General features: G+C 53.0%; 1 protein-coding gene across 1 annotated transcript; it reads left to right on the plus strand.

Moving 5' to 3' along the window:
• Positions 1 to 163: 163 nt before the first annotated feature.
• On the plus strand, positions 164 to 24,973 carry LOC142906737 (uncharacterized; the record flags this gene model as incomplete). The annotated part of the gene is made up of 5 exons (XM_076055131.1): positions 164 to 223; positions 9,745 to 10,069; positions 13,752 to 13,879; positions 16,864 to 17,151; positions 23,243 to 24,973. Coding segments are annotated over exons 1-5 (2,532 nt in total), but the record flags the coding sequence as incomplete, so codon positions are not given.
• Between the last annotated feature and the right edge of the window lie 7 nt (positions 24,974 to 24,980).

Here is a 24,980-nt window from a genome sequence, read left to right on the forward strand (position 1 = left end):
CGTCACCGCGCACGGCGTGAAGGGTGGGGGGGGCGGCACGCGCCAGGCACGTGTCGCCCCCCCCCTCTCTCTACCCCCCCTCTCTCACTACCCCCCCTCTACCCCCCTCCCCTCTACCCCTCCCCCCTTCCCCCTCCCCTCTACCCCCGTGAGTGTGAGGGAGATGGCGCGGAGCAACGTGAAGTCGGCTCGCGCCTCCGACGTGGTGGAGGTGAAGAGCAAGGTGGTGGTGGTGGTGATGGTGGTGGTGGTGCTGATGGTGGTGGTGGTGCTGATGGTGGTGGTGCTGATGGTGGTGGTGATGGTGGTGGTGGTGATGGTGGTGGTGCTGATGGTGGTGGTGGTGCTGATGGTGGTGGTGGTGGTGATGGTGGTGCTGATGGTGGTGGTGGTGATGGTGGTGATGGTGGTGGTGGTGGTGATGGTGGTGGTGATGGTGGTGGTGATGGTGGTGGTGGTGATGGTGGTGGTGATGGTGGTGGTGGTGATGGTGGTGGTGGTGATGGTGGTGGTGATGGTGCTGATGGTGGTGGTGGTGGTGATGGTGGTGCTGATGGTGGTGCTGATGGTGGTGCTGATGGTGGTGCTGATGGTGGTGGTGGTGGTGCTGATGGTGGTGGTGGTGGTGATGGTGGTGGTGGTGGTGCTGATGGTGGTGGTGGTGATGGTGGTGGTGATGGTGGTGGTGGTGATGGTGGTGGTGCTGATGGTGGTGGTGCTGATGGTGGTGGTGGTGGTGGTGCTGATGATGGTGGTGGTGGTGCTGATGATGATGATGCTGATGATGATGGTGGTGGTGCTGATGGTGGTGGTGCTGCTGATGATGGTGGTGGTGGTGCTGATGATGATGCTGCTGATGATGATGATGGTGGTGGTGCTGATGGTGGTGGTGCTGATGATGATGGTGGTGGTGCTGATGATGATAATGGTGCTGATGATGGTGGTGGTGGTGGTGCTGATGATGGTGGTGGTGGTGCTGATGATGATGATGGTGGTGGTGCTGATGATGATGGTGGTGGTGGTGCTGATGATGATGGTGGTGGTGGTGCTGATGATGGTGGTGGTGGTGGTGCTGATGATGATGATGCTGCTGATGATGGTGGTGGTGCTGATGATGATGATGGTGGTGGTGCTGATGATGATGGTGGTGGTGGTGATGATGATGCTGCTAATAATGATGCTGCTGCTGATGATAATGATGCTGCTGATGATGCTGATGGTGATGCTGATAATGATGCTGATGATGATGCTGCTGATGGTGATGCTGATAATGATGCTGATGATGATGCTGCTGATGGTGATGCTGATAATGATGCTGCTGATGATGCTGCTGATAATGATGCTGCTGCTGCTGATGATAATGATGCTGCTGATGATGCTGATAATGATGCTGATGATGATGCTGCTGCTGATGGTGATGCTGATAATGATGCTGCTGATGATGCTGATGATGCTAATGATGCTGATGATGCTGATAATCATGCTGATGATGCAGATAATGATGATGATGCTGATCATGATGCTGATGATGCCGGTGCACGTTCATGCTGCGGGTGGCGATCTTGCTTCTCATGCTGCTGCTGAATATTAATGTCACAGTGATGGTATTAATGTTACAGTGATGGTATTAATGTCACTGTGATGGTATTAATGTTACAGTGATGGTATTAATGTCACTGTGATGGTATTAATGTCACTGTGATGGTATTAATGTCACAGTGATGGTATTAATGTCACAGTGATGGTATTAATGTCACAGTGATGGTATTAATGTTACAGTGATGGTATTAATGTCACAGTGATGGTATTAATGTCACTGTGATGGTATTAATGTCACAGTGATGGTATTAATGTCACTGTGATGGTATTAATGTTACAGTGATGGTATTAATGTCACTGTGATGGCATTAATGTTACAGTGATGGTATTAATGTCACAGTGATGGTATTAATGTCACTGTGATGGTATTAATGTTACAGTGATGGTATTAATGTCACAGTGATGGTATTAATGTCACAGTGATGGTATTAATGTCACAGTGATGGTATTAATGTCACAGTGATGGTATTAATGTCACAGTGATGGTATTAATGTCACTGTGATGGTATTAATGTTACAGTGATGGTATTAATGTTACAGTGATGGTATTAATGTTACAGTGATGGTATTAATGTCACAGTGATGGTATTAATGTCACAGTGATGGTATTAATGTCACAGTGATGGTATTAATGTCACTGTGATGGTATTAATGTTACAGTGATGGTATTAATGTCACAGTGATGGTATTAATGTCACAGTGATGGTATTAATGTCACAGTGATGGTATTAATGTCACAGTGATGGTATTAATGTTACAGTGATGGTATTAATGTCACAGTGATGGTATTAATGTCACAGTGATGGTATTAATGTCACTGTGATGGTATTAATGTCACAGTGATGGTATTAATGTCACAGTGATGGTATTAATGTCACAGTGATGGTATTAATGTCACAGTGATGGTATTAATGTTACAGTGATGGTATTAATGTCACTGTGATGGCATTAATGTTACAGTGATGGTATTAATGTCACAGTGATGGTATTAATGTCACAGTGATGGTATTAATGTCACAGTGATGGCATTAATGTCACAGTGATGGTATTAATGTCACAGTGATGGTATTAATGTCACAGTGATGGTATTAATGTCACAGTGATGGTATTAATGTCACTGTGATGGTATTAATGTTACAGTGATGGTATTAATGTCACTGTGATGGTATTAATGTTACAGTGATGGTATTAATGTCACAGTGATGGTATTAATGTCACAGTGATGGTATTAATGTCACTGTGATGGTATTAATGTCACTGTGATGGTATTAATGTCACAGTGATGGTATTAATGTCACTGTGATGGTATTAATGTCACAGTGATGGTATTAATGTCACAGTGATGGTATTAATGTCACAGTGATGGTATTAATGTTACAGTGATGGTATTAATGTTACAGTGATGGTATTAATGTCACAGTGATGGTATTAATGTCACTGTGATGGTATTAATGTTACAGTGATGGTATTAATGTCACAGTGATGGTATTAATGTCACAGTGATGGTATTAATGTTACAGTGATGGTATTAATGTCACAGTGATGGTATTAATGTCACAGTGATGGTATTAATGTCACAGTGATGGTATTAATGTCACTCTGATGGTATTAATGTTACAGTGATGGTATTAATGTCACAGTGATGGTATTAATGTCACAGTGATGGTATTAATGTCACAGTGATGGTATTAATGTCACAGTGATGGTATTAATGTCACAGTGATGGTATTAATGTCACAGTGATGGTATTAATGTCACAGTGATGGTATTAATGTCACAGTGATGGTATTAATGTCACTGTGATGGTATTAATGTCACAGTGATGGTATTAATGTCACTGTGATGGTATTAATGTCACTGTGATGGTATTAATGTTACAGTGATGGTATTAATGTCACTGTGATGGTATTAATGTCACAGTGATGGTATTAATGTCACTGTGATGGTATTAATGTCACAGTGATGGTATTAATGTCACAGTGATGGTATTAATGTCACAGTGATGGTATTAATGTCACAGTGATGGTATTAATGTCACAGTGATGGTATTAATGTCACAGTGATGGTATTAATGTCACAGTGATGGTATTAATGTCACAGTGATGGTATTAATGTCACAGTGATGGTATTTATGTCAAAGTGATGGTATTAATGTCACTGTGATGGTATTAATGTCACAGTGATGGTATTAATGTCACAGTGATGGTATTAATGTCACTGTGATGGTATTAATGTCACAGTGATGGTATTAATGTCACAGTGATGGTATTAATGTCACAGTGATGGTATTAATGTCACTGTGATGGTATTAATGTCACAGTGATGGTATTAATGTCACAGTGATGGTATTAATGTCACTGTGATGGTATTAATGTCACAGTGATGGTATTAATGTCACAGTGATGGTATTAATGTCACAGTGATGGTATTAATGTCACAGTGATGGTATTAATGTCACTGTGATGGTATTAATGTCACAGTGATGGTATTAATGTCACAGTGATGGTATTAATGTCACTGTGATGGTATTAATGTCACAGTGATGGTATTAATGTCACAGTGATGGTATTAATGTCACAGTGATGGTATTAATGTCACAGTGATGGTATTAATGTCACAGTGATGGTATTAATGTCACAGTGATGGTATTAATGTCACTGTGATGGTATTAATGTCACAGTGATGGTATTAATGTCACAGTGATGGTATTAATGTCACAGTGATGGTATTAATGTCACAGTGATGGTATTAATGTCACATTGATGGTATTAATGTTACAGTGATGGTATTAATGTCACTGTGATGGTATTAATGTCACTGTGATGGTATTAATGTCACTGTGATGGTATTAATGTCACAGTGATGGTATTAATGTCACAGTGATGGTATTAATGTCACAGTGATGGTATTAATGTCACTGTGATGGTATTAATGTCACAGTGATGGTATTAATGTCACAGTGATGGTATTAATGTCACAGTGATGGTATTAATGTCACAGTGATGGTATTAATGTCACAGTGATGGTATTAATGTCACAGTGATGGTATTAATGTCACTGTGATGGTATTAATGTCACTGTGATGGTATTAATGTCACAGTGATGGTATTAATGTCACAGTGATGGTATTAATGTCACAGTGATGGTATTAATGTCACAGTGATGGTATTAATGTCACAGTGATGGTATTAATGTCACTGTGATGGTATTAATGTCACAGTGATGGTATTAATGTCACTGTGATGGTATTAATGTCACAGTGATGGTATTAATGTCACAGTGATGGTATTAATGTCACTGTGATGGTATTAATGTCACTGTGATGGTATTAATGTCACAGTGATGGTATTAATGTCACAGTGATGGTATTAATGTCACAGTGATGGTATTAATGTCACAGTGATGGTATTAATGTCACAGTGATGGTATTAATGTTACAGTGATGGTATTAATGTCACATTGATGGTATTAATGTTACAGTGATGGTATTAATGTCACAGTGATGGTATTAATGTCACAGTGATGGTATTAATGTCACAGTGATGGTATTAATGTCACAGTGATGGTATTAATGTTACTGTGATTGTGATGATGTTAATGCTCCTGATGATGTTAAATATGATAATGATGTTGGTGGGGATGTTTCTGCTGATGATTTATCGCTGCTGCAGCTGCTACTGATGATGATGTTGATGCTGCTGATGTTGGTGATAATTCTGCTGCTGCTGATGACGATGTTACTGGTGCTGCCTGTGATGATAGCTGATGCTGATGATGCTGATGTGCTACCAATGTAAATTTTGATGATGGTTATAATGAGGGTCATGCTAATGAAAATGTCAATGCTGATGCTGATGATGAAGTTAACGCTGCTGATGCTGGTGGTGGTGATGATGTTGGTGCTGATGATGTTTATGATGCTGATTAGCGCATCATCATCAGCATTGACATCATCATCAGCATTGACATCATCATCAGCATTATCAACATTGAGCTGCTGATGATAGCAGTGGTGTTTACTGGTGATGTCAGTGCTGACACCTGAATGATAGAGACCCACAGACTCACCACACAGAGACCCATAGACTCACCACATAGAGACCCACAGACTCAGCACACAGAGAGACCCATAGACTCATCACACAGACCCATAGACTCACCCACACAGAGACCCACAGACTCACCACACAGACCCACAGACTCACCACACAGAGACCCACAGACTCACCACACAGAGACCCACAGACTCACCACACAGAGACCCATAGACTCACCACACAGAGACCCACAGACTCACCACACAGAGACCCAGAGACTCACCACACAGAGACCCATAGACTCACCACACAGAGACCCACAGACTCACCACACAGAGACCCACAGACTCACCACACAGAGATCCACAGACTCACCACACAGAGACCCATAGACTCACCACACAGAGACCCACAGACTCACCACACAGAGACCCACAGACTCACCACACAGAGACCCACAGACTCACCACACAGAGACCCAGAGACTCACCACACAGAGACCCATAGACTCACCACACAGAGACCCACATACTCACCACACAGAGACCCACAGACTCACCACACAGAGACCCACAGACTCACCACACAGAGACCCACAGACTCACCACACAGAGACCCATAGACGCATCACACAGAGACCCACAGACTCACCACACAGAGACCCACAGACTCACCACACAGAGACCCATAGACTCACCACACAGAGACCCATAGACTCACCACACAGAGACCCGCAGACTCACCACACAGAGACCCACAGACTCACCACACAGAGACCCATAGACTCACCACACAGAGACCCATAGACTCACCACACAGAGACCCACAGACTCAACACACAGAGACCCATAGACTCACCACACAGAGACCCACAGACTCGCCACGCAGAGACCCACAGACTCACCACGCAGAGACCCACAGACTCACCACACAGAGACCCACAGACTCACTACACAGAGACCCACAGACTCACCACACAGAGACCCACAGACTCACCACACAGAGACCCACAGACTCACCACACAGAGACCCACAGACTCACCACACAGAGACCCAGAGACTCACCACACAGAGACCCATAGACTCACCACACAGAGACCCACAGACTCACCACACAGAGACCCACAGACTCACCACACAGAGATCCACAGACACACCACACAGAGACCCATAGACTCACCACACAGAGACCCACAGACTCACCACACAGAGACCCACAGACTCACCACACAGAGACCCACAGACTCACCACACAGAGACCCACAGACTCACCACACAGAGATCCACAGACTCACCACACAGAGACCCACAGACTCACCACACAGAGACCCACAGACTCACCACACAGAGACCCACAGACTCACCACACAGAGATCCACAGACTCACCACACAGAGACCCATAGACGCATCACACAGAGATCCACAGACTCACCACACAGAGACCCACAGACTCACCACACAGAGACCCACAGACTCACCACACAGAGACCCACAGACTCACCACACAGAGATCCACAGACTCACCACACAGAGACCCATAGACGCATCACACAGAGATCCACAGACTCACCACACAGAGACCCACAGACTCACCACACAGAGACGCATAGACTCACCACACAGAGACCCACAGACTCACCACACAGAGACCCACAGACTCACCACACAGAGACCCACAGACTCACCACACAGAGACCCATAGACTCACCACACAGAGACCCACAGACTCACCACACAGAGACCCACAGAGACTCACCACACAGAGACCCACAGACTCACCACACAGAGACCCACATACCCACCACACAGAGACCCACAGACTCACCACACAGAGACCCACAGACTCACCACACAGAGACCCACAGAGACTCACCACACAGAGACCCACAGACTCACCACACAAGAGACCCACAGACTCACCACACAGAGACCCATAGACTCACCACACAGAGACCCACAGACTCACCACACAGAGACCCACAGACTCACCACACAGAGACCCCACAGACTCACCACACAGAGACCCACAGACTCACCACACAGAGACCCACAGCCTCACCACACAAGAGACCCACAGACTCACCACACAGAGACCCATAGACTCACCACACAGCGTCCCCACAGACTCACCACACAGAGACCCACAGACTCACCACACAGAGACCCACAGACTCACCACACAGAGATCCACAGACTCACCACACAGAGACCCCACAGACTCACCACACAGAGACCCCACAGACTCACCACACAGAGACCCCACAGACTCACCACACAGAGAACCACAGACTCACCCCACAGAGACCCACACAGACTCACCACACAGAGACCCACACAGACTCACCACACAGAGACCCATAGACTCATCACACAGAGACCCACAGCCTCACCACACAGAGACCCACAGACTCACCACACAGAGACCCACAGAGACTCACCACACAGAGACCCACAGACTCACCACACAAGAGACCCACAGACTCACCACACAGAGACCCATAGACTCACCACACAGAGACCCACAGACTCACCACACAGAGACCCACAGACTCACCACACAGAGACCCCACAGACTCACCACACAGAGACCCACAGACTCGCCACACAGAGACCCACAGCCTCACCACACAAGAGACCCACAGACTCACCACACAGAGACCCATAGACTCACCACACAGCGTCCCCACAGACTCACCACACAGAGACCCACAGACTCACCACACAGAGACCCACAGACTCACCACACAGAGACCCACAGACTCACCACACAGAGATCCACAGACTCACCACACAGAGACCCACAGACTCACCACACAGAGACCCATAGACTCACCACACAGCGTCCCCACAGACTCACCACACAGAGACCCACAGACTCACCACACAGAGACCCACAGACTCACCACACAGAGACCCACAGACTCACCACACAGAGATCCACAGACTCACCACACAGAGACCCCACAGACTCACCACACAGAGACCCCACAGACTCACCACACAGAGACCCCACAGACTCACCACACAGAGACCCACAGAGACTCACCACACAGAGACCCACAGACTCACCACACAGAGACCCACAGAGACTCACCACACAGAGACCCACAGACTCACCACACAGAGACCCACAGACTCACCACACAGAGACCCACAGACTCACCACACAGAGACCCACAGACTCACCACACAGAGACCCACAGACTCACCACACAGAGACCCACAGACTCACCACACAGAGACCCACAGACTCACCACACAGAGACGCATAGACTCACCACACAGAGACCCACAGACTCACCACACAGAGACCCACAGACTCACCACACAGAGACCCACAGACTCACCACACAGAGACCCATAGACTCACCACACAGAGACCCACAGACTCACCACACAGAGACCCACAGAGACTCACCACACAGAGACCCACAGACTCACCACACAGAGACCCACAGACCCACCACACAGAGACCCACAGACTCACCACACAGAGACCCACAGACTCACCACACAGAGACCCACAGAGACTCACCACACAGAGACCCACAGACTCACCACACAAGAGACCCACAGACTCACCACACAGAGACCCATAGACTCACCACACAGAGACCCACAGACTCACCACACAGAGACCCACAGACTCACCACACAGAGACCCCACAGACTCACCACACAGAGACCCACAGACTCACCACACAGAGACCCACAGCCTCACCACACAAGAGACCCACAGACTCACCACACAGAGACCCATAGACTCACCACACAGCGTCCCCACAGACTCACCACACAGAGACCCCACAGACTCACCACACAGAGACCCCACAGACTCACCACACAGAGACCCCACAGACTCACCACACAGAGACCCACAGACTCACCCCACAGAGACCCACACAGACTCACCACACAGAGACCCACACAGACTCACCACACAGAGACCCACAGACTCACCACACAGAGACCCACAGACTCACCACACAGAGACCCACAGAGACTCACCACACAGAGACCCACAGAGACTCACCACACAGAGACGATGCCGGTGACGGCGATGTTGTCTCTACCCACCCCCCCCCCCCACCACCACAACCACGGCAGTACGAGGCCGAGTTCCGCCGCTTCTCCGTGAGCCGTGCCTCTCCCCTCCGCCTGGGCGACTTCTCGGCCCTGGTGCTCTCTCTCCACGGCGTCGCCGGCGTCGCCGGCACCGGCGTCGGCGTCTCCCCCTGCCCGGTCGGCCCCCCGTTGCCGCCGCCGCCCGCCGCCGCCGCCGCCGCCGGCAGCTCCCCTTTGCCGGCGCCGCGCCTGGCATTGGCGTTTGCGGACGCGCAGGGCGAGCTGCTGCCACTCACCAGCGACGAGCGGCTGCGCTGCGCCGTGGCTCGCGCCGCTCCCCTGCTCCGGCTCGTCCTGCAGCGCGGCGGTGGGAGCGTGCACCTGGCCTGGCGCGTGTCCGTGGGGAGGCCGGGGGGCCGGGGGCGGGAGGCGGGAGGCGGGGTTGACCCTCCGTAAAATGTCCGGAAACTTCCGTGCGGTCGGCGATGGGGGAACGTTCGCTGTTGTGGAGGAGGAGGAGGAGGAGGAGGAGGGAGAGGCTACCGTTGCTCTGTCAGGAGCTGGACCGGTACCGCGTGTCCGTAGCGAGACTGAGTTGCCTCTCGTTTCGGTTTGGTAGGGTGGGTTGGGTCAGGTTGGGTGGGGGGGGGGGGCGAACCTCTTGGGACCGCAGGGAACCGCTGTGCAGTTGGCGATGGGGGGAATGTTCACTGTTATGGAGGAGGGAGAGGCTACCGTTGCTCTGTCAGGAGCTGGACCAGTACCGCGTGTCCGCAGGGAGGCTGAGTTGCCTCTCGTTTCGGTTTGGTAGGGTGGGTTGGGTCAGGTTGGGTGGGGGGGGGGGGCGAACCTCTTGAGACCGCAGGGAACCGCTGTGCAGTTGGCGATGGGGGGAATGTTCACTGTTATGGAGGAGGGAGAGGCTACCGTTGCTCTGTCAGGAGCTGGACCGGTACCGCGTGTCCGCAGGGAGGCTGAGTTGCCTCTCGTTTCGGTTTGGTAGGGTGGGTTGGGTCAGGTTGGGTGGGGGGGGGGGCGAACCTCTTGAGACCGCAGGGAACCGCTGTGCAGTTGGCGATGGGGGGAATGTTCACTGTTATGGAGGAGGGAGAGGCTACCGTTGCTCTGTCAGGAGCTGGACCGGTACCGCGTGTCCGCAGGGAGGCTGAGTTGCCTCTCGTTTCGGTTTGGTAGGGTGGGTTGGGTCAGGTTGGGTGGGGGGGGGGGGGCGAACCTCTTGAGACCGCAGGGAACCGCTGTGCAGTTGGCGATGGGGGGAATGTTCACTGTTATGGAGGAGGGAGAGGCTACCGTTGCTCTGTCAGGAGCTGGACCGGTACCGCGTGTCCGTAGGGAGGCTGAGCCGCCGCCCGTGTCGATTTTGTAGGGTGGGTTGGGTTGGGTGAGGGAGGGAGGGACGACGCTCAAGAAAGGGCAGGGAAATTGCCGTTCGGATGGCGACGGGGAATGTTCACTGTCGTGGAGGAGGGAGAGGCCGCCGTTCGTCTTGTCAGGAGCTGGACCAGTACCGCGTGTCCGTAGTGAGACTGAGTTGCCTCTCGTTTCGGTTTGGTAGGGTGGGTCGGGTCAGGTTAGGGGGGGGGCGAACCTCTTGAGACCGCAGGGAACCGCTGTGCAGTTGGCGATGGGGGAATGTTCGTTTTTATGGAGGAGGGAGAGGCTACCGTTGCTCTGTCAGGAGCTGGACCGGTACCGCGTGTCCGCAGGGAGGCTGAGTTGCCTCTCGTTTCGGTTTCGTAGGGTGGGTCGGGTCAGGTTAGGGGGGGGGGCGAACCTCTTGAGACCGCAGGGAACCGCTGTGCAGTTGGCGATGGGGGAACGTTCGTTTTTATGGAGGAGGGAGAGGCTACCGTTGCTCTGTCAGGAGCTGGACTGGTACCGCGTGTCCGTAGGGAGGCTGAGCCGCCGCCCGTGTCGATTTTGTAGGGTGGGTTGGGTTGGGTGAGGGATGGACGACCCTCCAGAAAGGGCAGGGAAATTGCCGTTCGGATGGCGACGGGGAATGTTCACTGTTGTGGAGGAGGGAGAGGCCGCCGTTCGTCTTGTCAGGAGCTGGACTGGTACCGCGTGTCCGCAGGGAGGCTGAGCTGCCTCTCGTTTCGGTTTGGTAGGGTGGGTTGGGTTGGGGGGGGGAGGGGCGACCCACCAGAAACGGCAGGAAAATTGCTGTGCGGATGGCGACGGGGAAAGTTCACTGTTGTGGAGGAGGGAGAGGCTGCCACCCCTTTGTCGGGAGCTGGACCGGTACCGCGTGTCCATTGGGAGGCTGAGCTGCCCCTCACGCTTGCGAAACGTGAACCCTTCCTATGGAATGTCTGAACTGGTTTGAAACATTTATGCCGGCCTGTCTACTATCCATGACGGATCCTTGAGGGATCTGGACAAGAAGACTGTCTCTGGCATAGGCCAATCTGTTTCAATGACAGTGCATCATATTATTATTGTTATTATCAGAGCATATTTGTTGTGCATGTTCACGACAATTACTGCGTGCGTGGTCAATGCAGCAACTTGATTCCTTGCGAAAGCTACTATTTGGTGTTTGAACATCTTAACGCAACACCTGTTAAATTTTGATTTAAAGCTTTCGTGACTGCAGTGATTCATATTCTTGGTTCTTTCGGTAAAGTCACGTTGAAGGGAAACAACAAAATAATATATTTTATTCTTTTATTGTTTCCCTTCAACGTGACTTTACCGAAAGAACCAAGAATATTAACAACACCTGTTCTTTACATCATGAGACCTCCTTTGCCAGTAACAAGATATAGTAATAGGTTTTACCCTTTTAACTGGCACAAAAACTGACACCTTTATTCAAGGCATCATGTTTGCAATAGCCACAACACAAGCAGTCAAAATGCAAACAAAAGAGACAACTCTGATAATAATATTGGCACTGTCCTTGAATTTGATTGGTCCACACCCGAGACGGCTTTTCTTAGAGCCCTTAGTCTCTCCACTGGTGTTGGACCAGAAGACGCCAAAAGGCGTACAGTTAAAAGGGTAAAACCTATTTCTATATCTTGTTACTGGCAAAGGAGGTCTCATAATGTAAATGGTCACCCCGAGCCCTCAATACTCTGATAGTGCGCTGTTTTTTGAGTTGTACGCCTTTTGGCGTCTTCTGGTCCAACACCAGTGGAGACTAGGCTCTAAGAAAAGCCGTCTCGGGTGTGGACCAATCAAATTCAAGGACAGTGCCATCATCATTATCAGAGTTGTCTCTTTTGTTTGCATTTTGACTGCTTGTGTTGTGGTCATTGCAAACATGATGCCTTGAATAAAGGTGTCAGTTTTTGTGCCAGTTAAAAGGGTAAAACCTATTACTAACACCTGTTCCATTGCCGCAAGGCTACAACAACTAGTTCCTGTTACCTTTTTGGTTTCTTTGATGCTGGCGAAAAGGTGTCCCATGATCTAGCTGCTGCTCACCACGACATATGCCAGGGGTGGGCAAATCTTTTGACTCGCGGGCCGCAATGGGTACTAAAATTTGACGGAGGTGCCGGGCCAGGAAACAGATGGACGGTAGCGTTTGTGTGAACTAAATACGAATGACGTGTTAAAAAATCATTACGTGAAAGGATTTTGCCCCTTTTAACAGGTGGCCCTATACGCCACACTCCCTGTCAAAGTGCGCCATCTACTGGGGAAATGGGGGGCATTACAGGAGAAAGGCAAAATTTAATTTAATAATAATAATAATACTATTCGGACAAGTTCGGTGGGCTGGATTAAGGAGCCGTACTTTGCCCATGCCTGACGTATACGGCGCATGCTCTGATCGTGCATTGTCCTTGTACCGTTCGCCTTCTGGTCTGACGCTGGCGGTGAGGACCAGGCCCTAAAGGAGCCCTGCCTCTGGCCAGCGCTAGGACTAGAAATAACGGGCCGATTGCGGCCGGGCCGTGCCCTTCAAGCCCGCGTTGGTTGGGTTCCACTCGGGTGACCTTCCCTCCCTCCTTCCCTCCCTCCCTCCCTCCCTCACCACCACCTCCCTCCTCTGCCTGTGGCTGCCGCTGCAGACGAGCCACAGAGCTCGGCGCAGGGGGGTGGCTCCTTGCCGCGCAGGAGGAGAGGATTCGCCGTCCTCAGGGCACAGGGCACGGCGAGCCAACGGCCTCGGCCCCACCGGGACATCGGGCGGCCCCTGGTGAGGCCGCCGCTCCCCCGGCTCCCCCACCACCACCACCACCCGCACCGCCTCCGACCCCACCAGCACGCACCCACGCACGGCCGCCTTTGTCTCCCCAAAACTCCGGACAGCCTCGCGAACTCTCGCTCGCTCGCTCGCTCTCCCTGAATATCTCTCTCTCTCCTCCCTCTCTCCCTGTAACCCGGTGTCTCTCTCTCCTCCCTCTCTCCCTGTAACCCAGTGTCTCTCTCTCCTCCCTCTCTCCCTGTAACCCGGTGTCTCTCTCTCCTCCCTCTCTCCCTGTAACCCGGTGTCTCTCTCTCCTCCCTCTCTCCCTGTAACCCGGTGTCTCTCTCTCCTCCCTCTCTCCCTGTAACCCAGTGTCTCTCTCTCTCCTCCCTCTCTCCCTGTAACCCAGTGTCTCTCTCTCCTCCCTAGCTCCCTGTAACCCGGTGTCTCTCTCTCCTCCCTCTTTCCCTGTAACCCAGTGTCTCTCTCTCCTCCCTAGCTCCCTGTAACCCAGTCTCTCTCTCTCCTCCCTAGCTCCCTGTAACCCAGTCTCTCTCTCTCCTCCCTCTCTCCCTGTAACCCGGTGTCTCTCTCTCCTCCCTAGCTCCCTATGACCCAGTGTCTCTCTCTCCTCCCTCTCTCCCTGTAATCCGGTGTCTCTCTCTCCTCCCTAGCTCCCTGTAACCCAGTGTCTCTCTCTCTCTCTTCCCTCTCTCCCTGTAACCCAGTGTCTCTCTCTCCTCCCTCTCTCCCTGTAACCCAGTGTCTCTCTCTCCTCCCTCTCTCCCTGTAACCCAGTGTCTCTCTCTCCTCCCTCTCTCCCTGTAACCCAGTGTCTTTCTCTCCTCCCTAGCTCCCTGTAACCCAGTCTCTCTCTCCTCCCTCTCTCCCTGTAACCCAGTGTCTCTCTCTTCTCCCTAGCTCCCTGTAACCCGGTGTCTCTCTCTCCTCCCTAGCTCCCTGTAACCCAGTGTCTCTCTCTCCTCCCTAGCTCCCTGTAACCCAGTGTCTCTCTCTCCTCCCTAGCTCCCTGTAACCCGGTGTCTCTCTCTCTCCTCCCTCTCTCTGTAACCCGGTGTCTCTCTCTCCTCTCTCTCTCCCTGTAACCCGGTGTCTCTCTCTCCTCCCTCTCTCCCTGTAACCCCGTGTCTCTCTCTCCTCCCTCTCTCCCTGTAACCCCGTGTCTCTCTCTCCTCCCTCTCTCCCTGTAACCCAGTGTCTCTCTCTCCTCCCTCTCTCCCTGTAACCCGGTGTCTCTTTCTCCTCCCTCTCTCCCTGTAACCCAGTGTCTCTCTCTCCTCCCTCTCTCCCTGTAACCCCGTGTCTCTCTCTCCTCCCTCTCTCCCTGTAACCCCGTGTCTCTCTCTCCTCCCTAGCTCCCTGTAACCCAGTGTCTCTCTCTCGTCCCTCTCTCCCTGTAACCCAGTGTCTCTCTCTCCTCCCTCTCTCCCTGTAACCCGGTGTCTCTCTCTCCCACCTAGCTCCCTGTAACCCAGTGTCTCTCTCTCCTCCCTCTCTCCCTGTAACCCAGTGTCTCTCTCTCCTCCCTAGCTCCCTGTAACCCAGTGTCTCTCCCCATCTCTCTCCCTCCATCTCTCTTCCCATCTCTCCCCATCTATCTCCCTCCATCTCTCTCCCCATCTCTCTCCCCATCTCCCTCCATCTCTCCCCATCTCTCTCCCCATCTCTCTCTCCATCTCTCCCCATCTCTCTTTCCATCTCTCTCCATCTCTCTCTCCATCTCTCTCCATCTCTCTCCCCATCTCTCTCCCCATCTCTCTCCCCATCTCCCTCTCCATCTCTCTCCCCATCTCCCTCCCCATCTCTCTCCATCTCTCTCCATCTCTTCTCATCTCTCTCTCCATCTCTTCCCATCTCTCTCCCCATCTCTCTCCCCATCTCTCTCTCCATCTCTCCCCATCCCTCTCTTCCCATCTCTCTCCCCATCTCCCTCTCCATCTCTCCCCATCTCCCCATCTCCCCAGCTCCCTCCCCATCTCCCTCCCCATCTCCCTCCCCATCTCTCTCTCCCCTTCTCTCTCCCCATCTCCATCTCTCTCCCCATCTCCCTCCCCATCTCCCTCCCCATCTCCCTCCCCATCTCCCTCCCCATCTCTCTCTCCATCTCTCTCCCCATCTCTCTCCCCATCTCCCTCCATCTCTCTCCCCATCTCCCTCCCCATCTCTCTCCATCTCTCTCCCCATCTCTCTCCCCATCTCCCTCCCCATCTCCCTCCCCATCTCTCTCCCCATCTCTCTCCCCATCTCTCCCCATCTATCTCCCTCCATCTCTCTCCCCATCTCTCTCCCCATCTCCCTCCATCTCTCCCCATCTCTCTCCCCATCTCTCTCTCCATCTCTCCCCATCTCTCTTTCCATCTCTCTCCATCTCTCTCTCCATCTCTCTCCCCATCTCTCTCCATCTCTCTCTCCATCTCTCTCCATCTCTCTCCATCTCTCTCTCCATCTCTCTCTCCATCTCTCCCCATCTCTCTCCATCTCTCTCTCCATCTCTCTCCATCTCTCTCCATCTCTCTCTCCATCTCTCTCTCCATCTCTCTCCATCTCTCTCCATCTCTCTCTCCATCTCTCTCTCCATCTCTCCCCATCTCCCCCATCTCTCCCCATCTCCCTCCCCATCTCTCTCCCCATCTCTCCCCCCATCTCTCCCCATCTCTCTCTCCCCATCTCTCTCCCCATCTCCCTCCCCATCTCCCTCCCCATCTCCCTCCCCATCTCCCTCCCCATCTCTCTCTCCCCATCTCCCTCCCCATCTCTCCCCCCATCTCTCCCCATCTCTCTCTCCCCATCTCTCTCTCCCCATCTCTCTCCCCATCTCCCTCTCCATCTCTCCCCATCTCCCCATCTCCCCATCTCCCTCCCCATCTCCCTCCCCATCTCCCTCCCCATCTCCCTCCCCATCTCCCTCCCCATCTCTCTCCCCATCTCCCTCCCCATCTCCCTCTCCATCTTCCCCGCCCCCGGCCCCCCAGGACTTCCGCCCAGTGTGCTCGGTGATCGACGTGGACCTTCTGCCCGCCAGCGTCCGCCGCGTCCGTCTCCACCGCCCGCCGCTGCCCGGCCGGGCCCCCCTCCCCCTGGGATTCTTCATCCGCGCGGGGGGGGCCCCCCCCCCCGGCGAGGGGGGGGCCCCGGGCCCCCGGAGCTCCTCGCCGCCCCCGCCGCCCCCGCCCCCGCCCGGCGTCTTCATCTCGCGGCTGCTGTACGGGGGACTGGCACACACCACGGGGCTGCTGGCCATCGACGACCAGGTGCTCGAGGTGCGGCGGCGAAGCGGCGGTGAAGCGGCGGCGAAGCGGCGGCGAAGCGGCGGTGAAGCGTTGAAGCGGCGGTGAAGCGGTGGTGAAGCGGCGGTGAAGCGTTGAAGCGGCGGTGAAGCGGTGGTGAAGCGGCGGTGAAGCGTTGAAGCGGCGGTGAAGCGTCGGTGAAGCATTGAAGCAGCGGTAAAGCGTTGAAGCAGCGGTGAAGCGTTGAAGCGGCGGCGAAGCGTTGAAGCGGCGGCGAAGCGTTGAAGCGGCGGTGAAGCGTCGGTGAAGCGTTGAAGCAGTGGTGAAGCGTTGAAGCGGTGGTGAAGCGTTGAAGCAGCGGTGAAGCGTTGAAGCGTCGGTGAAGCGTCGGTGAAGCGTTGAAGCGTCGGTGAAGCGTTGAAGCGGCGGTGAAGCGGCGGTGAAGCGGCGGCGAAGCGTCGGTGAAGCGTTGAAGCGGCGGCGAAGCGTTGAAGCGGCGGCGAAGCGTCGGTGAAGCGTTGAAGCGGCGGCGAAGCGTTGAAGCGGCGGCGAAGCGTCGGCGAAGCGTTGAAGCGGCGGCGAAGCGTCGGCGAAGCGTTGAAGCGGCGGCGAAGCGTCGGCGCGTTGCGCCACGAAACCCGGCAGAGTCCCCCTGGTCGGCGATGATCTCCGTGCCGCTCCCGGGCCTCTCCCCCGCCCCCGCCCCCCCCACCACCACCACCAGGTCGACTCAGCCCCGGATGAGTTACCCGGCGCGGCGTGCGGTCGCGCCGGACGTCGCGCCAATAGCGGGGGAGACAAAGGCGGCCGGGCGTGGTGCCGGACACACACCGTCACCGCCACCGCCACCCTCGCGGTGTCGGTGGCCAACACCTCGGCTCGCCCTGAAGAGGCGCCAGGGGGAGATATCTTTGGTTTTGCCGTGACGGGCGGTGAATTTTGGTTCGAAGCGATGCGATACCCTCAGCCCTTTTCGGTAAAAGCCACCACCACGTTGAAGGGAAACCATGATTATAATCGAACACGGTGTGTTAAACGGTAAAATAAATTCTCGCGACGCTTCGACCCTAGCGCAAACGGCCGTCATCGGGTGTGACGATGATGTGACGACCGTCGTGAGAATTTTTTCATTGTTTTATATATACATGTGTATTTTATTATTATTATCTTGTTGTTTCCCCTTCAACGTGGTGGTGACTTTTACCGAAAGAGCTGAGAACATGAAACAAAAATTAACAAATTAAAAACACGTTTCCGTCGCGAAACACGGGCGACGGTCGCCTTCCCCGATGGCTTTCGGCGAAGTCCACGTGGATAGATTCACGAGAAAATAAAACAAAAATTAACAATTAAAAACACGTTTCCGTCGTGAAACTCGGACGGTCGCCTTCCCGATGGCTTTCAGTGAAGTCCACGTGGATAGATTCACGGGAAAATAAAACAAAAATTAACAATTAAAAACACGTTTCTGTCGCGAAACACGGACGGCGGTTTTCCCGATGGCTTTCGGTGAAGTCCACGTGGATAGATTCACGAGAAAATAAACAAAAATTAACAAATTAAAAACACGTTTCCGTCGCGAAACACGGACGACGGTCGCCTTCCCGATGGCTTTCGGTGAAGTCCACGTGGATAGATTCACGAGAAAATAAAACAAAAATTAACAAATTAAAAACACGTTTCCGTCGTGAAACTCGGGCGGTCGCCTTCCCGATGGCTTTCGGCGAAGTCCACGTGGATAGATTCACGAGAAAATAAACAAAAATTAACAATTAAAAACACGTTTCCGTCGTGAAACTCGGACGGTCGCCTTCCCCGATGGCTTTCGGCGAAGTCCACGTGGATAGATTCACGAGAAAATAAACAAAAATTAGCAAATTTAAAACACGTTTCCGTCGCGAAACACGGACGGTCGCCTTCCCGATGGCTTTCGGTGAAGTCCACGTGGATAGATTCACGAGAAAATAAACAAAAATTAACAAATTAAAAACACGTTTCCGTCGCGAAACACGGACGACGGTCGCCTTCCCGATGGCTTTCGGTGAAGTCCACGTGGATAGATTCACGAGAAAATAAAACAAAAATTAACAAATTAAAAACACGTTTCCGTCGTGAAACTCGGGCGGTCGCCTTCCCGATGGCTTTCGGCGAAGTCCACGTGGATAGATTCACGAGAAAATAAACAAAAATTAACAATTAAAAACACGTTTCCGTCGTGAAACTCGGACGGTCGCCTTCCCCGATGGCTTTCGGCGAAGTCCACGTGGATAGATTCACGAGAAAATAAACAAAAATTAGCAAATTTAAAACACGTTTCCGTCGCGAAACACGGACGACGGTCGCCTTCCCGATGGCTTTCGGTGAAGTCCACGTGGATAGATTCACGAGAAAATAAAACAAAAATTAACAAATTAAAAACACGTTTCCGTCGTGAAACTCGGGCGGTCGCCTTCCCGATGGCTTTCGGCGAAGTCCACGTGGATAGATTCACGAGAAAATAAACAAAAATTAACAATTAAAAACACGTTTCCGTCGTGAAACTCGGACGGTCGCCTTCCCCGATGGCTTTCGGCGAAGTCCACGTGGATAGATTCACGAGAAAATAAACAAAAATTAGCAAATTTAAAACACGTTTCCGTCGCGAAACACGGACGACGGTCGCCTTCCCGATGGCTTTCGGTGAAGTCCACGTGGATAGATTCACGAGAAAATAAAACAAAAATTAACAAATTAAAAACACGTTTCCGTCGTGAAACTCGGGCGGTCGCCTTCCCGATGGCTTTCGGCGAAGTCCACGTGGATAGATTCACGAGAAAATAAACAAAAATTAACAATTAAAAACACGTTTCCGTCGTGAAACTCGGACGGTCGCCTTCCCCGATGGCTTTCGGCGAAGTCCACGTGGATAGATTCACGAGAAAATAAAACAAAAATTAACAATTAAAATACGTTTCCGTCGCGAAACACGGACGACGGTCGCCTTCCCCGATGGCTTTCGGCGAAGTCCACGTGGATAGATTCACGAGAAAATAAACAAAAATTAGCAAATTTAAAACACGTTTCCGTCGCGAAACACGGACGACGGTCGCCTTCCCGATGGCTTTCGGTGAAGTCCACGTGGATAGATTCACGAGAAAATAAAACAAAAATTAACAAATTAAAAACACGTTTCCGTCGTGAAACTCGGGCGGTCGCCTTCCCGATGGCTTTCTGTGAAGTCCACGTGGATAGATTCACAAAGAAAATAAACAAAAATTAACAAATTAAAAACACGTTTCCGTCGCGAAACACGGGCGACGGTCGCCTTCCCGATGGCTTTCGGCGAAGTCCACGTGGATAGATTCACGAGAAAATAAAACAAAAATTAACAAATTAAAAATACGTTTCCGTCGCGAAACACGGACGGTCGCCTTCCCGATGGCTTTCGGCGAAGTCCACGTGGATAGATTCACGAGAAAATAAAACAAAAATTAACAAATTAAAAATACGTTTCCGTCGCGAAACACGGACGGTCGCCTTCCCGATGGCTTTCGGTGAAGTCCACGTGGATAGATTCACGAGAAAATAAAACAAAAATTAACAAATTAAAAACACGTTTCCATCGCGAAACACGGACGGTCTACTTCCCCGATGGCTTTCGGCGAAGTCCACGTGGATAGATTCACGAGAAAATAAAACAAAAATTAACAAATTAAAAACACGTTTCCGTCGCGAAACACGGACGGTCGCCTTCCCGATGGCTTTCGGCGAAGTCCACGTGGATAGATTCACGAGAAAATAAACAAAAATTAACAAATTTTGATTTAAAGCTTTCGTGACTGCAGTAATTCATATTCTTAGCTCTTTCGGTAAAGTCACCACGTTGAAGGGAAACAATAAAATAATAAAATATATATGAAACAATAAAAAAAAATTCTCACGACGTTTCGACCGTTTGTGTTCCGGTCGAAACGTCGTGAGAATTTTTATTGTTATATATATATTATTATTATCTTGTTTCCCTTCAACGTGACTTTACCGAAAAAGCTGGGGCGACGTGGTGGCTATGAGATGTTGACTACCTCGCCGGGTACACAGGAGGTCGTGGCTTCGATCCCGACCCTGACGACGCCTGCTGCTGCTGTATATTTGGAGTCTGCGTCTCTCTCTCTCTCTCATCATCACGGTGGCTATGAGATGTTGACTACCTCGCCTGGTACACAGGAGGTCGTGGCTTCGATCCCGACCCTGACGATGCCTGCTGCTGCTGCTGTAGATTTGGAGTCTGCGTCTCTCTCCTCTCTCCCCGTGGTGGTCACTGCGTGGATTTGTCTCTGGATCCACCGGGTTTTCCCCTCCACGTTTAGAATCAACGTCACCACGCGTTCAGAGTGTTGAGCTGCTGCTACACACTTACACGTGATGATGATGATGATGATGGTATCACCCACGTGGTGATGATGATGATGATGGTATCAGCCACGTGGTGATGATGATGGTATCAGCCACGTGGTGGTGATGATGATGATGGTATCAGCCACGTGGTGATGATGATGATGGTATCAGCCACGTGGTGCTGATGATGATGATGGTATCAGCCACGTGGTCGAGCTGTTATCATTAGCGATGGTCCAGGTCGCCTTCTGACAAAGAGCCACAGTGCTCAGTGAGGCTTTCCCTGATTAAAATTAAAAAAATAGTTTAGCTTTAGTCTGTGGGTCTCTACGTACCTCTGTGGATCTCTGTGTATATCAGCATCCTCTACGTGTCCCTATGGGTCTCTATTGGTGTCTATGCATCTGTCATTTCCTCCCGACGATGATGATGATGATGATCATGAGCCACTTGAGCTGCTGTTATTAGCGATGGCACGGGTCGCCTTCTGATACACAGCTCAGAATTAGAATGTGTATTTGTACTGGAGGAGAAATCTGATGACCTGTTAAGCTCTTTGACACAGATGTCGGTGGGGGGGGGGGGGGGGTGTGCAGGGTCAGCACGCTTCAACAACGCGATAGGGGGGGGGGAGCAGAGTACTTGAAAGGCGAGACGCACGGTTGGCTACTTACGTTGCGAAATAAGTTCAGCATGCATAGACTCACGCAGAGACCCATAGACTCACCACACAGAGACCCATAGACTCATCACACAGAGACCCATAGACTCACACAGCAGAGACCCATAGACTCACGCAGAGACCCATAGACTCATCACACAGAGACCCATAGACTCACACAGAGACCCATAGACTCATCACACAGAGACCTATAGACTCACACAGAGACCCATAGACTCATCACACAGAGACCTATAGACTCACACAGAGACCCATAGACTCATCACACAGAGACCTATAGACTCACACAGAGACCCATAGACTCATCACACAGAGACCCATAGACTCATCACACAGAGACCCATAGACTCATCACACAGAGACCCATAGACTCACCACACAGAGACCCACAGACTCATCACACAGAGACCCATAGACTCATCACACAGACCCATAGACTCACGCAGAGACCCATAGACTCACACAGCAGAGCCCCATAGACTCACACAGCAGAGACCCATAGACTCACACAGCAGAGGCCCATAGACTCACACAGCAGAGACCCATAGACTCATCACACAGAAACCCATAGACTCACACAGCAGAGACCCATAGACTCATCACACAGAGACCCACAGACTCACCACACAGAGACCCACAGACTCACCACACAGAGACCCACAGACTCATCACACAGAGACCCACAGTCTCACCACACAGAGACCCACAGACTCACCACACAGAGACCCACAGACTCACCACACAGAGACCCACAGACTCACCACACAGAGACCCACAGACTCACCACACAGAGACCCACAGACTCACCACACAGAGACCCACAGACTCACCACACAGAGACCCACAGACTCACCACACAGAGACCCATAGACTCACCACACAGAGACCCATAGACTCACCACACAGAGACCCACAGACTCACCACACAGAGACCCACAGACTCACCACACAGACACCCACAGACTCACCACACAGAGACCCAGAGTTTGTTGTAGCTGGCGACGTAAAAAATAAAAACCAAAGTCGAGCTTTGGACGCCGTACATACTTCACCGTTTCTCGCCGCCAGGTCAACGGCATTGACATCGCCGGCAAGTCTCTGGACCAGGTGACGGACATGATGGTGGCCAACAGTCACAATCTGGTGGTCACCGTGCGTCCGGCGAACCAGCACAACAACGTCACGGCACGCGGCGTCGCCGCAGCCGCAGCCGCAGCCGCAGCCACCACCACCACCGTGGCCACCACCACCACCACCGCGGCCACCACCACCACCGTGGCCACCACCACCACCACCGCGGCCACCACCACCACCGTGGCCACCACCACCACCACCGTGGCCACCACCACCACCATCGCAGCAGCAGCTGCCACCACCACCGCAGCCACCACCACCACCGCAGCCACCACCACCACCACCGCCACCACCACCGCCGCCACCACTACCACCACCACCACCGCAGCCACCACCGCCACCTTCACCACTACCACCACCACCACCGCAGCCACCACCGCCACCTTCACCACCACCACCACCACCACCGCCACCACCACCGCGCTCCCCCGCTCCGCCTCCTCCCGCGGTGCTGGCACCTCGAGCGGTGGAGACCGGCGCCGTGCCGGCAACGGAGACCCGGGGCAGCTGTCGGGGGCCCGACGCCGTGCCGGCAGCCTCGGCCGGGGCCACCTCGAGAGGGGCCCGGCGCTGGTGCACGGCCGGGGCCTTGGGGGCGCCAACAGAGACCTCGGCCGCACCAACTGGGACCTGGGGTCCATCGGCTTGGGGGTCCCCGGGGGTAGCGGCGGGGACCCCAGGGGTAGAGACGTGGACCCCGGGGGTAGCGGCGGGGACCCCAGGGGTAGAGACGTGGACCCCGGGGGTAGCGACGTGGACCCCGGGGGTAGAGACGGAGACCCCGGGGGTAGCGGCGGGGACCCCAGGGGTAGAGACGTGGACCCCGGGGGTAGCGGCGGGGACCCCAGGGGTAGAGACGTGGACCCCGGGGGTAGCGACGTGGACCCCGGGGGTAGAGACGGAGACCCCGGGGGTAGCGACGTGGACCCCGGGGGTAGAGACGTGGACCCCGGGGGTAGAGACGGGGACCCCGGGGGTAGCGACGTGGACCCCGGGGGTAGCGACGGAGACCCCGGGGGTAGAGACGGGGACCCCGGGGGTAGAGAAGTGGACCCCGGGGGTAGAGACGTGGACCCCGGGGGTAGAGGCGTGGATCCCGGGGGTGGAGACGGGGACCCCGGGGGTGGAGACGTGGACCCCGGGGGTAGAGACGTGGACCCCGGGGGTAGAGACGTGGACCCCGGGGGTAGAGACGTGGACCCCGGGGTGAGTGACGTGGACCCCGGGGGTAGAGACGTGGACCCCGGGGGTAGAGACGTGGACCCCGGGGGTGGAGACGTGGACCCCGGGGGTAGAGACGTGGACCCCGGGGGTAGAGACGTGGACCCCGGGGGTAGAGACGTGGACCCCGGGGTGAGTGACGTGGACCCCGGGGGTAGAGACGTGGACCCCGGGGGTAGAGACGTGGACCCCGGGGGTAGAGACGTGGACCCCGGGGGTAGAGACGTGGACCCCGGGGGTAGCGATGGAGATCCCGGGGGTAGCGATGGAGATCCCGGGGGTAGAGACGTGGACCCCGGGAGTAGAGATGGGGACCCCGGGGGTAGAGACGGGGACCCCGGGGGTAGAGACGTGGACCCCGGGGGTAGAGACGTGGACCCCGGGGGTAGAGACGGGGACCCCGGGGGTAGCGACGTGGACCCCGGGGGTAGAGACGTAGACCCCCGGGGGT

The sequence above is a fragment of the Petromyzon marinus genome, chromosome 69 (assembly GCF_048934315.1).
Source record: "Petromyzon marinus isolate PM22_M1 ecotype Great Lakes invasive population chromosome 69, UKy_Petmar_22M1.pri1.0, whole genome shotgun sequence".
Lineage (NCBI taxonomy): Eukaryota > Metazoa > Chordata > Hyperoartia > Petromyzontiformes > Petromyzontidae > Petromyzon > Petromyzon marinus.